This window comes from Microtus oregoni, unplaced genomic scaffold (genome assembly GCF_018167655.1).
Source record: "Microtus oregoni isolate MIOR12 unplaced genomic scaffold, Mior012 000032F_ref0000030, whole genome shotgun sequence".
NCBI classification, from domain to species: domain Eukaryota; kingdom Metazoa; phylum Chordata; class Mammalia; order Rodentia; family Cricetidae; genus Microtus; species Microtus oregoni.
The window spans coordinates 9,093,744-9,109,466 of record NW_024543091.1 but is presented as its reverse complement, the minus strand read 5'-3'; the positions used below and the strand labels follow the sequence as shown (position 1 = coordinate 9,109,466).

General features: G+C 44.8%; 1 protein-coding gene across 1 annotated transcript; it reads left to right on the top strand.

Moving 5' to 3' along the window:
• The first annotated feature begins 2,230 nt into the window (after positions 1-2,230).
• On the top strand, positions 2,231-13,909 carry LOC121466123 (glutathione S-transferase A2-like). Its single transcript, XM_041679677.1, has 7 exons — positions 2,231-2,363; positions 4,817-4,922; positions 8,101-8,152; positions 8,979-9,111; positions 10,693-10,834; positions 12,795-12,926; positions 13,730-13,909. Exons 2-7 carry the CDS (start codon positions 4,836-4,838, stop codon positions 13,853-13,855), a joined length of 672 nt encoding a protein of 223 aa, XP_041535611.1. The 5' UTR covers positions 2,231-2,363; positions 4,817-4,835; the 3' UTR covers positions 13,856-13,909.
• Positions 13,910-15,723: the final 1,814 nt, after the last annotated feature.

Genomic DNA, 15,723 nt, shown 5'->3' with positions numbered 1-15,723 from the left:
CACCACTGCCCTGGTGTATTCTGATGAGCTCCACTTCCACTGCCATCAACCTCCAGCTCAGGTCAGTATGCACATCTGCACACACGTCAGACCCTCCCCAGCTGTGGGAGGCACAGAGCCCTTATGCTCACAGATAAGCTCTAGGGAACCAGGAATGCCAAACACACAGGGTTGTCCCTTTAAAGAGAGGGAGGCATTCCCTGTTTCCCACCCAGGAGGCTGGGAAACATTGTGGTTAACAGCCTGGTGGCCTTTGAGCAATCTGTGTAATGAAGATCATACCGGATCCTCTACATGACCCATATCATGAGCTTGTCAATCTATAGAACCCATGTTTAGGGATAATGTCACTTGTACTTTACAAAGAGTCTTTGTGTAGTCTTGTCTTGTGCTTTATTTGCCCAGGGGATTAATTTATCACCAGGACATTTCTCACCAAATTGTGCTTTGCTTAAGTATGCCCCAAATAAACTACTCAGGGTCAGACTCCCTTCTTCTCTCCTGTGGGTTCTTACTCTGCTGGCTGTGGTAGTTGTAGAGACCCCCGCACACAAACATCTACTATCCCCTGATCCATCCCTCACACACCATATCCAATGTCCGTTCTGTGCCATTCCCACACATTCTGTGTTTTGTGCCAGCCTGCTGTGTCCACATCAGATACAGAACCAACAAAAGAGTCCCACACACCTAGTTCCCATGGAAAACAATACAAGCAATATGAAAGATGAAGGCAGCATCTTCCCCATGCAAACCCACCAGTCCTATAAAATGTTCTCCAATGAGAATAACCCCAGATCACAGACGTTCTTAATATGGAAATTATGGATTTCACCACAGAATTGGTGGTGTTTAGAGAAGAAAAAAACACAATAAATTTAAAGAGAATAGATGCTTCAGTGATGCTCAGGAAAACACATACATAAAACTGATGGAAATAATGAAGACAACCCAGGATTTAAAAAATGCATTCAATAGAGAGATAGGAATATTCAAGAGAGTTCAAGCTGAAATGAAGGCAGAATTTTAAATCTTAATGATGCAAATAGAAAACTCAGGGGAACATCTTACAAATAGAATGGTTCAAGTAGAAGAAACTTTAGCAAGCCTCAAAGATAAAGTAGAGGAAAGAGGTCACACAATGATTATGAAATTAAAAATACATAAAAGAAACCTTCATGAAATGAGGGACACCATTAATATATTGGCTATTATTTATGGGCACAGATGAAAGATAAGCATCTTTAATAATAAATCATGAGACCTTGTGCCGTGCACATGCGCATCACCCTGGAGGGTAGCACTGCTGCTTTGCCAGCTGTTTGTAGAGCAGTGGAGTGGATTCTACAGCTGAGGAGAAATTAGCAGTGCACACCAGGATACAAAGGGGCCAGCCCTGGACACTGGAGGGTGTGCAGACTCAGGCAGTGACACGATCTGTGAAGCCACCGAGGTCAGCAGATAATGATTAATAGCCCGTGATCTATGGACCATTGATTATAAAAAATCACAAGTGAACTTGCAGGGCTGTGAATGAAGTCAGTGATAGATGCCCTTGTATGTGGATAAGATCCCTGAGTGTGAACTTGGCAGGAGGTAACCGTAATTCTCACTGTCTTGTAATGCCATTGCTAATGGTGACATGACAGCTTCCCCACAGCAGGAACTGCAGGGATGCACAGATGCACAGAGACCCAGAGCATGCTGGGACAGTGTGCTGATGGCCATCCAGGTGAAGGTAAGGGTGAATTGTGAAACTCCTTTCTGCCCTTCTGCTCCAGATTAAACAGGACAAAGGTTAAGACAAATAATCTATTATAGGACATTAGCATTCTCATCAGATACAGTAAGCAGGGGACATTGTAACCTGAACTTCAACTTAGCCTTGAAGTTGAGGCAATGTGTTAATTCTGTAATTTAAGGCTACTTCACAAACTTTGCCCCAAATTCAGTAGATATAAGTCGCATCTTATAGCTGAGGGTTCCGTGGTTGACTCTGTGACGTCATTCATGCTTCTAGCTCAGTCCTCCCTCCCGTGTTTCTTCTGTCCTGAGCAATGTGCTTCATTAGGGTTCTTCACAGGAACACGCATGAGAGGTCACTTAGAGACACAGGAGCATTAAACCAATGAAAACTTTAAAGGACTTTCAGGAGAGGGTGGTGGCTTGTGAGCCCCTCCCTGATTCGTCAGCTTTCTACTCTATCATGAAACTCTGGAATCTTGAACTCTGTGTGAGTCCACAGGAGTGGCAGTGGGGCCCCACCCTGCTGGTGAGAATGCTCACCTTATTAAAGTGCTTCCACACTCATCTGGAACAGGAGTTGGGGAGCTGAGCAGAGCAGCCGTCTGGACTCTCACTAGGTCAGTTCTCTCTCTTATAACCTGTGAAATAAGTTCCGTGTCTACATCAATGGAAAATAACTTTTCAATGTTTTATTTAGCATGCATTAATTGTACAAAAGAGCTACTTTTATTACGTAATTTCCATATATATACATATACATAAATATATACTTTTATCATATTCACTGCTCAGTACCATTGACTTTACCTACATTTGATTCTGGTTCATATGAATTATTTTGTTACTGAATGTTGAGTAGCTAGCAAGCTATCTCTCTTCCTCTGTTTCTTCTCTCTTTCTGTCCTCCTTCCCTTCCTCCATTCCTTAATCCCAATTTCCTCTGTCCTGGTCTTCATTCTTCCCTTCTTCTGTTCCTTTCTTTCTCCTCCTCCTCCAGTGTCACTGAGCTGAGGGTGGCATTTAAGGTATTTAAAAGGGAATCTAAACGCATGGGATTTAGGACAGGGGGGAGTAGACCTGGATTGTGCTCACACACCAGAGAGCAATAACGTTCTTCTCTTGAACTGTGTTCCAGTCTCACAGAGAACGTGCAGATTCCTCTCACTTGAGAACTTGAATTCACCCAGACTCTCCCAGGCCTCCCTCCCAAAGCCCTTCCTTCCCCAGTTTGGATTTCTACCCCATTTGTTTGTGTCCTGTGGATTCTGATTGCTTTGATGATTCTGTTTAAATAGCAGACTAGCAGGTTTCACACTTAGGATTTGTTACTTTATTACAATCTTATTATTGCCAGGCAGCGTACACCTCTATTCCCAGCACTAGGGAGGCAGAGGCAGGTGGATATCTGTGATTTTGAAGCCATCCTGGTCTACATAAGCTAGCTTCATGACAAGAGAAACTTTGTCTCAAAACAGCCCCCGCCCAACCTTATTATTTAATTACAAACAAAACAATCTGTTTTTATATGGTGTTCCCAAGAAAGCAAATGAAACATAAAGTATGAATCTTGAACTATTGAACCCTGAGAAATCAGAGGACTGTGGGCTAAACCTTATACCAAGCAGAAGGATGTCTACTGATGTCCTGTGATCACAAATGTATGTATGAGGAAATGAATGGGACAAAAGAAAACAGTTTAAAATTCTGTAGGAAGACATGGCAGGAAGAAATGAGTCTGTAGAGGAACGAGGTTAAACCCAAACTCTGACCCTTAGCAGTTATACGGCCAACCCTTGCTAAGGTTCAAAGCATTCATCACTAATCTGGAGAAGACCAGCCGACTCTGAGACAGTGTACCCCTCTAAAACCGGGAGGTTAAAGGTTCTGCAGTATGGGGAGGGATCTGAAAGCCTCAGCATTTCAGAGTCCCTCTGAATCCCCAGTATTGAACTCTCCAGGGCAAAGGAGAGTTCACGGAGAAAACAGAGAAAAGCCAACAGAAAGACAAAAAGAACAGAGCATTATACAGTGCTGTAGGAAACTGTCAGGTGCCCAAGAGAAGCAGCTGTGACCTGAGGGCAGGGAGGCTGTGCTTCTTCTAGCCTACAAGGTCACTTCAGCCTTGGGCACTTACACACACACACACACCCACACACACAAACACACACCACACACACACACACACACACACACACACACACACACAGAAATGCATACACTCACACACACATCCACTCTCTCACACACATAGACTAACACACACACACAGACAGGCAGAGTCCATTTTAAAATACAGACTCTGAAATATCCAATTATATCACAAGTTGAAGACACTGTCCATGAGCCATGATGTTGACTTACAGCCTACTGAGTAGCAGGACCCAGTATGTGGGTTCCTTGTGCAGGAACTGAGCTGCACTGGCCAGGGTTTCCTCATCACGTGACTGTCTGCACATCTATCTCTCCTGTAGAATGGAAACAGGGGCAGCTCCTCACCTGCAAACTCTGTGGTGATTACATGCAGTTCACATGAGCAACTGCCCGTTATGTGCTGTGCACCAAAGGCAGTGACTCCCTGAGGTATGAAGTGGATGCATCAACTACCGCCTTCTGGACCCTAGAACAGGATCCAGTCTAGAGGTGGAAAACAGACCTGCATCCAGGAGATGGGCCCTTCTCCTGTGGGAAGAATAAGTGTTTAGCACAGGCAGGGCGACATGAAGCCTTCAAAAGCTTCTGAACTAGCAACCTAGGGACCAAAAGGCTGGGGAGGGACTTTGTCTCATCCCCTCCATGATGGCTCTGCTTTCTGAAGCTCAACAGGGTCCCAGTCCTTCACCACTATAGGTCCAGGATGCTCTGTCTATGTCCTCAAAGTGAAGGCACATGACCAGCTGAGACCTGTTTGTTGCAATTGCAGGTTGGCACTCATTGACGGGTGAGAGATTAGTCAGTAGACCTTCCTGGGCCCCTGCAAAAGAAGGCAGACGGCCCTTCCCTAGTGCTGTATTACTGACCATATCCCCGAGCGCAATCTCCCAGGATTGATCTCTTTGCTTTCCATTCACAGTGAAACCACAGCTGCAGCCATGGCTGGGAAGCCCGTGCTTCACTACTTCAATGGCCGGGGCAGGATGGAGTGCATCAGGTGGCTCCTGGCTGCAGCAGGGGTGGAGGTAGGTTGTGCATTGCTCTTCTGTGCCAGGACCTAAGATAAGTCTAAATACTTCTCTAAGCTGAAAGGCTCCACACAAGGAAATTTGGATACAGTTTTACGTTATGGTAGTGTTCTTGGTGCCCACGACTCTGCCAAGACCAAGATGGTTAGAACTATAATTATGCCTCAGTCAACCCTTACACTAAGTATGCCCCTTGATCAACCAGGCCACACGCTACATGCCTGTGGGGGATAATGGGAACATACCCAATGTGCTCAGCCACCACCAGGACCTTAATGCAGGGCTAAGCCTGGAATGGTTGAAGAACCCGTAAGTAGATCTCCTGGTGGAAGATGCCCCCTTTCCTGTTAAAACGTGAACACCAACCCCACAAAAAAATGATAGTCATCTTGTATTAAGAAGGAAATGGACTGATTTGAACAAATGAAAATTTTACTTTGCTCTGTACCAAAGAACACACTCATATTAAAAGATGCTTTCTTTTTTTTTTAAAAAAGATTTATTTATTTATTATGTGTATGACATTCTGCCTCCATGTATGCCCGCATGCCAGAAGATTGCACAAGATTACATTACAGATGGTTGTGAGCCACAATAATGTTGCTGGGAATTGAACTCAGGACCTCTGGAAGAGCAACCAGTGCTCTTAACCACTGAGCCATCTCTCCAGCCCCAACAATGCTTCTGATAGAGGAGAATCAAATAGTTATTTGGTTACTTTTTTATTTGAATTGAATAAAGTTACAAAATAGGGACATATAGAAATATAAATTTGAATTCTGATCATTAGACAATACTAATTGCTTATTGCATGTTATGGTATGATATTTTGATTTTAAGTCTGACACTGTGCTTTCAAAAAGAGTACTTACACTTGGATATTCACGGTAAAGTATTCGTGATGGAACGTTTGGCACCTCAAGTCTGACATTAAAATCAGAGTCACAGAGAAGTTGGGCTGAAATGAACCCGGTGGACATTACCTGGGGACTATTGGACCTGGTGATTGACAGGTGGAGGATCTTTTCATCTTGTGTGTAGTTTTACAGAGTAGAACCAGAAATTTCCATGGTAAGAATGGTTTCAAGGGGACAGGAGACTGAAGTGATGGCTCAGTGGTCAAAACCCCATGGTGTCCTGCAGAGCGCCCACACAGGCTGCTCACAACTGCCCGTTGTTCTAGCCTCAGAGGGTGCCCACGCCTCTGGCCTGCACTCCTATAATATAAAAACTATGAAAAGGGTAAATTATACAAGAGATGTTCAATGGAGTTAAGTTAAAGATAAACAGGACAAATGGGAGCCCTGACACAGAAGATAGACACACCTCCTGCCACAGTCCAGCACACTCAGTAATCAGTTTGTAGAGACTTTCAAATGCTAGGTCCGCAGCGGTTGGAGGGTATAGGTAGGATGTAAACCAGAGGTGCCATCTTCAGGTGGCCCCACGTCTGTGAGCTTTGAGGAAAGTGTGAGAGAGTGGTCCAAGTGAGTGTGGAAGCAACATTCTGAGGTTAATTTTTTTTCCAGCTTTAAAGCAGAAAATTCAGAGGTGTCACTGGGAAGAACACTTCCCAGCTCACTCCAGGGGAGCTCACCAATTTTTATTTCCTGAGAGGAAGTCCTGGAAGCTACTGAGATCTTGTCCTCCTCAGTAAGGAGCAGAATGGGAAGGTTAAAGGATGAAGTAGTGTCCTGTGATGGCGGCTTTGGTGTCTTCCTCAGAGTTATGGCAACGTGTTTCCCTCTGCTGTTGAATCCACCTCCAATCCTAACCTAACAGGGCTTCAGCTGATCCTTTCTGAATGAAAGAGGGCATAAGAACCGAGACACGCTAGTGCCAACCCAGGAGGATTCGTTAAGTACATGAATAGTTGGTTGCCAGTGTCTGTACACCAGCTCTGTGGCTCAGGGGATGCTCTAAGCAACAGAACTGTTGATTCATCTCATGAGAAGGAGGTACGGTGTCTGCACAAGCCTTCCTCTTCCGTGTCCATAGTGACTGAGAAGGCAGTGGACTGAGACAGCTAGAGACCCTGGCTCAGTCCTTACAGCTCAGTGTGCCCACAGGCTGCCATTGTCATCATCCCTCTCACACCCATCAAGCCCCTCACAGTTCAGCCACCTCTGTGATGACTGTCACCACTCCCTGCACCTCTCTGAGTGCTGTGCACGTTGTTGACGTCATTTCATTGTCTGTCAGTCCAATCTGTGGGGTTATGGGATCGTCAGCACACTGTCTCACCACGCAGGCTAGAAGCTGATTTTCAGCCTTTCACATCTGAAAAATTTCTTTAATCTGTGGAAGGAACAAAGTGGTTTAAATTACTCTAGATGGCTGGAGAGATGGCTGGTGGTTAAAGATTAAGCCACATGGGTTCAGATCCCAGGAACCAATATAAGAGTCCAGAATAGACCGTCATTGGGTATGTGTACCCTGACACACAAGCATGTAATTTTCATAAGCAAAACAAATAAGTATTTTAAAAACAGAATAACAGCCCCACAATGTAAGCAACTTGCTGTGGGGCTAGAGTAGTGGTTTGGCTTCTAAAATCCTTACTGCACATGCAGACAACCTTCTAATTCTCCCAGCTCCCATACATGAGAGCTAATAACTGCCCGTCACACCATCTCTAATGGAATCTCTATTCTCTGTCCTCTATGCACTCTCACTTCCGAGATGCATGTATTCCCAAATACAAGACTACACACACACACACACACACACACACACACACACACACACACTTAAAATTAGCAATACTAAATCTTAAAGAAAAAAATACCTCAGGTGATCTTGGGGACTATGAAAGGCCATGATGAAGACATAGAAACTTCTATTCTATATTCACTAGAGTTGGCTTTCCTGAGAGCCCAAAACCTCAATCTCCCAGTGCTGGTCCTCTAGTGAGATCACTCTCTTCTTAGGACTGAAGCATGAACATGGTGGGTCAGGTTGGAGGAACACTACAGTAATGAGCAGCGTGTAATGATGGACACCTTTGCTTGATGGGTTTACTCTGAATTTCCATGTGGTCACGATCAGATCCTTCATATCTACTGCAAGTCTCAACTCAGGCAGACACAATACCAACAAGGGAGCTTTCAATTTCAAAATTCTACAGTGATACAGAACGAGCTAATGAGAATGCATTTACTTTTTCTGCTTTCAGTTTGAAGAGAAGTTTATAGAAACCCCAGCAGAGATGGAAAAGTTAATCAAAGGTAACACCAAGTGTCCTCCATGTGGTGCCTATTAGAAGGTTTACCAGAAAGTAATGTTGCCGGGTGATGTTGGCGGGTGATGGGTGGGAACAGTCAGGAACGGCAGAGGGATGTGATGGAGGTGGTGGGGCTCCTTGAAGGGTCTGAAAATGGAGACAGTGATAAAAGTGGAATGAAGATTTCTACAAGAATTTGTCTGGGGACTTGGGAATAAATGTTTTCTCACTTTTTCTGCATCAGAGTGAGCAATTTTATTCAAGCTCTCTCTTACTGACTTATTCAGGTAGGGTTCCACACACAAGGTCCAATAACCACACAGGTACGTGGCCATTGATTAAATCACAGGAGGAAAAACAGCTGGGATGATTGTCTTGAGCGTTTCCAACATAGCTACTGACGAGTCACTATCACCACACAAGAACAGGCTGGAGGAACTCATGGTGGCTAACTGCGTAAGAAAATGTCACACATCACCTTAATGTCATGACGATGATGAGATTGTCAAGGACTAGTTCTGCTTTCATGGGGGCCTCTGCTGTCCCTCCTTATCTTCCATATGTATCCAGGGACATGAACTGACATGAAAACATGTACTAGAAATATAATATGTGTCCGGATAGGAAATAAAAATGGATGTGAGAAGCTCCAAAGCCCAAGGATATGTGTGAGGAAACAGAAACTTAAAGTAAATGGGATTTAGCTTGAAAAACTGAGAGCCAATCAATTATCTTTCCTTTGCGTGATCAGACACTTCAATACATGTTTTGTGCTCCTGAGAAGTGAGACTTGAAAAACCTCAGAGACCTTTTCCTTTCTTCTTTCACAGACGGGAGTTTGATGTTTCAGCAAATACCCATGGTGGAGATTGATGGGATGAAGCTGGTACAGACCAGAGCCATTCTCAACTACATTGCCACCAAATACAACCTCTATGGGAAGGACGCGAAGGAGAGAGCCCTGTACGGTATATTTCCTGTTATTACTCCAAGGGGAAACAAAGGAAGGATTTGGGTCCCTCCATGAATGTGCAAGAGGGTGGCAGGGTTTATGTCTAGGAGCAGGCTGGTTATACCACTTAGGCCAAGTAAGGAAGAGTCCAAGGAGGAAAGGGAAGGGCACATGGGGTGGATGCAGGTGAGTGTGGCTACAGCCGAGGATGATGTTGTCAGCACAGCACAGGGACAGAATTGCAAACACGGTGGCCAAGATCTGAGCATAGGGGAGCCATGAATCCTTCACTCCTGAACCATTGTGTAGGAATATTGCTGTTGATCAAAAGTTAAACATGATGGTAGGCAGGAATCCCAGTGCAGAAAAGATTTGTCAATGGGAAATAAAAACTGGGCTGTAACAGTGTGTGTATAGATATACTCCTAGCAGCATTATTTATAATTTTCTTATGGTGGAATCAGCCATGATATTCAGTAAAAATGAAAGAGGAGCACAGTATATGATTTTAGCCGTGAACATACATGAAGGGGTGAAGGAAGCAATATAGAGGTCAAGAGTAAACATTGCATAATGTTTAGTGAGCCGATTCCAGGGCACATGTTCCTGGCTCTGGTAATATGAAATGTACCCGAACTTCCCCTGGATAAGGAGGAAGCAGATAAGTCCTCCTGCAGCAGCTGCCACAGTGGCAGGATTGGGGTCAGAGGGAGTGAGGATCAGACTCTGCTAACATAGGAGGATGTCAGCAGTCTTAGAATGCAATAGATGCACTGGAACACAGAATACTACCTTTGCAGGGTCAACACCGGAAGTGTATGGAAGTGTGACAGTGAACTCTCCCCAAAGCACCTTGTGAAATACAGTTTTGAAGAAGGGATGCATGTGTCTCTGTGTCTGTGTGCTGTGGTTGAAATGAGTGAAGAAATAGGCACGTCTTGACAAATGTTTGCAAGGCCAGAATGCACCTGCAGTGTGAGTTGTTGTGACAAACGGGTGGAGAACATCCAGCACTGACCTAGATGCCCCTGAGCAGAATGAGAGATGTTCCGAGACGCAGCTGGCGCTCAGGAAGTGTTCTGTTTTGAGCTTATCTGGGAGATAGCTTGTTTGCTCTAAGAATCTATGCTTAGTCTTTGAGAACAAATCACGTCAGATAGAGAGAGAGACAGAGAGAGACATAGAGAGAGACAAACACACACACACACACACACACACACACAGAGAGAGAGAGAGAGAGAGAGAGAGAGAGAGAGAGAGAGAGAGAGAGACTGAGTGCTCTCTGTAGAATTTGATGGCTATCTTCCGGACGCCACCAAGTATATCACGACTGAATCTGTAGAAGGACCAGTGATCAGTGATGCTCTTTGTCCTTGGGTTTGGCCATGTGTGGGTTTGAAAAATTCTAAAAGTGTATCAGAGCTGTACCAGAGGGAAAGTTAATATATCTATTAAACAGAAAAGATAATGACTGGTTAAAAGTGAGGAAATTTGCAACTAGATTCAGTGTCAATTTCTCAGATATTTAGATTAAAATATAAAATAGTGAATCCCTGAAAACCATTGACCATATGGAAAATTTTGTCTTTCAGGATCGACATGTATACAGAGGGTATTTTAGATCTCACTGAAATGATGCTGCAAGTGGTCATATGTCCACCAGACCAAAGAGAAGCCAAGATCTCCTTGATAAAAGACAAGACCAAAAACCGGTACTTGCCTGCCTATGAAAAAGTAAGTAGGCTGTTTGAAGTCTGGGTGGGTACACTGAGTTCCCAGGACAAGAGAAAGACAGAGGTTGGGAAGGACAGGGTGCTGCCTCACTGACCTTCCATGAGCCTCCCTGTGCAGCTCCCTGCCCACAGGTCGCTGTATAAAAATGGCCTGTGAAGGGGCACTGCATGGTCACGTCAACCTAGTGGTCCACATTCAACAGGGTTCAAGGTCATAACCAGACCTGATCTGTGGAAGGCTGAGCCACACCAGAGATGGACATAGATCCTGCAGACACACTGGGCTTCAATTCCAGGGCAAACTGCAGAAAAACACAGATGGGAAAATACTCTGTCACATCACACAGGGGGCCCAGAGAGCCACTGGCTGTCAGGAGAAGAGGAGAGAGTTTCAAAGACGGAGGAGAAGAACCTGACCTAGGACAGTGATGTAGGCAGAGGAGGAGGCTGATAAAGAGATGTAAAGGAACACTGGCCTGCAGGAGTTAGGGTCACAGATGTCAGGCTTGGGAGGAGAGCTATGCACATCCACACATGAAGGGGTGTCCGTGTACATGTGTTGTCTCTCTTAGTCAGGGCTTCTCTTTGGAGGATGGTCAAGAACACTTCAGACAGATTTGATCTTCTGTCAAGTAAAGCTAAGAACAAAGCTCTGATTCTTCAGGATTAGGGATCCTACACATTCCTCAGAGACCCGACTTTGACCCCATTATAATTCACTGAACGTTCCCTCACAGCTGCCACTGCTCTGTGGAAGCAGTGAGGGATTTAGGAGCCATCAGGTCCCCACAGAGACCTCTGGAGTGAAGACCCTGTCTCACAGGACACAATGTCAAGCTCTCACAGCTTGAATCATCTCTGGTGTGTGAATCATGATTTTCAGGAACACAGTAAACTCTACTGAGAACGTTTGATGCTTCCTTTTCTAGTTTATTTTTTTTTCTTTCCTTCTTCTTTTTCTTTTCTTTACAACAGGATTTCTGTATTTCGTAGCACTGGCTCTATTGGAACTCTTCTGTGGACTGGCCTCAAGCTCCCAGAAATCCACCTGCCTCAGCATCTTGAGTGCTGGAATTAAATGTGTGCCACTATGCCTGGCTTTGTTTCTGAATGTGGTCATTATATTTTTTTTCTCTGTAGACATTTACAGTGTGATAAGGTGACCACAAAGAATTTTAATTCTTCTCTACTTGTAGCTCATCCTGTAGCCAGTGCTTGTCCTTTAGGTTATCTGTGATTTTCATATTGCTGGGATATTTAAGTAAATGTCATAAACTGCAACTAAGACAGTTCTATTATTAAATCTTCTCACAACCAGAAATGTTAAATAAATAGCCAAAATCAGATAGGAAGATTAGTCCCATTTGGTGTTGGCATGCTTGTCTGTCCTTACAAAGATACTGAGACTCCGACTCAGTTTCCCCTGTACAATTCAGCTCAGTCAGTCATGATACAGTGAAGGTTGGGAGTCAGAGCCGATGCTGTACAGGGAGGATGTATTGTAGCTCAGCCAGGTGTATTTCAGATTCCAGAACTGAGGAGAGCAGACACAGGAGAGGACAGACACAGGGTGTTCTCTGGTGACTGATGTTCCCTGCAGATGAGGCCTCTGCCCACGGGTCTGAACAGACAAGACAGGGAGACGAATATCCTGAACTTCCGGTGCTCAAACTTAGGGGAGGAGCCATGATGTGCACGGGGCTAAGCCCTTATCCCATGTGGGAAATGTACATAGGGTGGCCGTGTGAAGGTCATGGGATGTGCAATGACAGAGAAAGGTCACCTGAGCTATAGCGAGGGGGTCGCGTGCCTGACTCTCATGTGCCTCTTGCATCATAGGCCCGAGTCTGCAGTTGTATACCTGCCAGGAAGAGTCAGAGACTCCATTGGGAGACTTGGGAACGGGTAATGGCCCCAGCCCAACTGTGTATTTTCATAATCTGTCTCCTTTAATTTGGCAGGTCTTGAAGAGCCACGGACAAGACTACCTTGTTGGTAACAGGCTGACCAGGGTGGACATTCACCTGCTGGAAGTTCTCCTCTATGTTGAAGAGCTTGACTCCAGCCTTCTGGCCCCTTTTCCCCTGCTGAAGGTGAGATCACCTCAGAGAGGCAGCCGCACGTACATGCCTCTGAGAATATAATGGTGGCCTGGGGGCTGCTGAGGGCCTACACTTTGGTCTCCATACTGAGCACCAGACACTGGTTTCAGGCATGAAAATAAACTTTTTGTGAATGGAGATTTGAAGCTGGTACCACAAGAATATATGTTGCATTGAGAAAGAGGCAGGACCCCATAGCTTTCTGCCATACCCCTATTCCTTGCAGACTGCTTCTGGCCTTCATCTTCCATCTTATGTGGCCTGTCTCTGCACACATATTGTGGGAGCAGGTCTCTGTCATGCTGACCCTTCGTCAGCTCTGACTTCTCTGCATTGTGCCTCCTTCTCCATTGTCCCCATCATGCTCCCCCCCCCCCCCCCCCGCGTGACACCATCCTTGTCTCCAGTGTGAAAACTGACTAAGTTATTCCTGGTCAGACTTTGATCTTTTCTGCCCCCAGTTCAAACTCAGTTTTTCACGTCTTCACTTTGCTTTGTTATTTTCTGCTTTCACACCCGAGAGACACAGGGCTCTGTGCTCTGTATTACAAAACTACATCTCAGTGTGTGTCCAGGGAACTCTGGAGAAGGCAATTGGATGTCAAAGGAGGTCTTAAGGAAATTATGCTGAGCTGTGGTTTCTAGCTCATGGATTTGTCGTTCTTCTCATGTCTACACAGGACCTGTTGCAAGGACGCAGTTGGTCGTGTTGGCGGGGGGGGGGGGGGGCTCATGTGTTACGGACTGTGTACTTGAGCTGTTCTGACTCTCAGGCTGTGTTTTCTGGATTACAGGCCCTGAAGAGCAGAATCAGCAGCCTGCCCAATGTGAAGAAGTTCCTGCAGCCTGGCAGCCAGAGAAAACCTCCTCCTGACGTTAAAAAAATTGAAGAGGCAATGAAGCTTTTCAACTTTAAGTAAAGCTGCATTGTTAGAATCCACAGACACCAGTCACTGATGTTATTAAATAATAAAGAACAATTGTTCATCCTGGTTCTTGTGATATAATAATTATCATCAAATGGTATGTGTATCTCATGTCTTCAACCTGTTGAGCTGGGATTGCAGACATCACTGAGGAAGAAGAAGGCAAACAAAAATCACTACAAATAAAAGCAAAGCTTGTAAAAGTGAGGAAAAGCTAAAGAAGAAGAACACTAATATAAGGAAAGAATTGACTAAAAACATTGTAGAATTACCCAAAATGTTTAAAAATAAAGTTAATGTGCAAAATAAAGAAATTAAAAGAAAAAATGGGAAAAATAAAGAAGAAAAATTTAAGGTCCAAAAATGAAGAAAGAAAGAAAGAAAGAGAGAGAGAGAGAGAGAGAGAGAGAAAGAAAGAAAGAAAGTTGTAGGAAAAGAAAGACTGTAAGTTGGGGAAGCAGAAATTGGGTAACTAGTAAAAGGTTTTTTGTTTTTTTTAAGAAGGAAAAGGTAGCAGAGAAAACAAAATTAAAATTTAAGTTAGTGAGGAAGAATCCGGAGTGCTAGCTAAGAGGTGACAGACACAGCTGCTCTTGCCGAGGACCCAGGTTAGGGCACTGCATCTACAGGACATCTCACTACCATCTGTCACTCCAGCTCCAGAGAACCTGATGTCCTCCTCTGGCCTCTGTGGTAACTGGACACCCGTGATACACATACATACCTGTAGGCAAAACACCTCAACACACAAAATGAAAATTTAAGTTATTTTAATGGTAAAAGCAAAAGAACAGGAAAACACACATTCCAGCAAAATAACAATAACAGAAAATTTCCTTGAAAAAGCTCTGTCTTTAGTCAAGTGGAGTGGTACAGGCCTTTAATCCCAGCCCTTATGAGGCAGAACTACAGGATCCTCTGTGAGTTTGAGGCCAGCCTGGTCTATATGATGAGTTCCAGGACAGCCAGAGCTACAGAATGGTGATACCATCTCTCAAAAAATTCAGAAGAATATTATGTCCTTGCCTGGTGTGAGAAAATTGTCTGTTTTCTGTCAATCATGTTTTAAAAAAATGCTGATAGGCCAGGCAGGAAGTATAGGTGGGTCAACCAGACAGCAAGTAGAGGCAGGGCGATGAGAACAGGAGTATTCTGGGAAGTAGGAAGCTCACTCTGCAATTCTGCCCAGACCACAGAAGAAGCAAGATGTAAGCTACCCCACTGAGAAAGGTACCGAGCCATGTGACTAACAAAGATAAAAGTAATAGGTTAATATAAGCTACAAGAGCTAATAAGTAGCCTGAGGTAATGGGCCAATCTGTTTAATGACTTATGGAGATCTCTGTGTGATTTTCTTTGGGGCTTGCTGGCTGTGGGGAACTGGGCAGAACAAAAACCCCAACAAGCAGACCCCTTCATGTTACACTTGTCCTCACTGGAACCCATGACTTCACCCTTTCCATGCAATATCAAATATCCAGGCCCAGTCCTGTCCTGAATATCTTCTGTTGAGGTCTAGCCCGGTGGGTCCTTCTGTTCCTCCTCTCGGCATACCCTCCCCTTCCTCAGTTCTAGCCTGGGGTCCACACCACTGCCCTGGTGTATTCTGATGAGCTCCACTTCCACTGCCATCAACCTCCAGCTCAGGTCAGTATGCACATCTGCACACACGTCAGACCCTCCCCAGCTGTGGGAGGCACAGAGCCCTTATGCTCACAGATAAGCTCTAGGGAACCAGGAATGCCAAACACACAGGGTTGTCCCTTTAAAGAGAGGGAGGCATTCCCTGTTTCCCACCCAGGAGGCTGGGAAACATTGTGGTTAACAGCCTGGTGGCCTTTGAGCAATCTGTGTAATGAAGA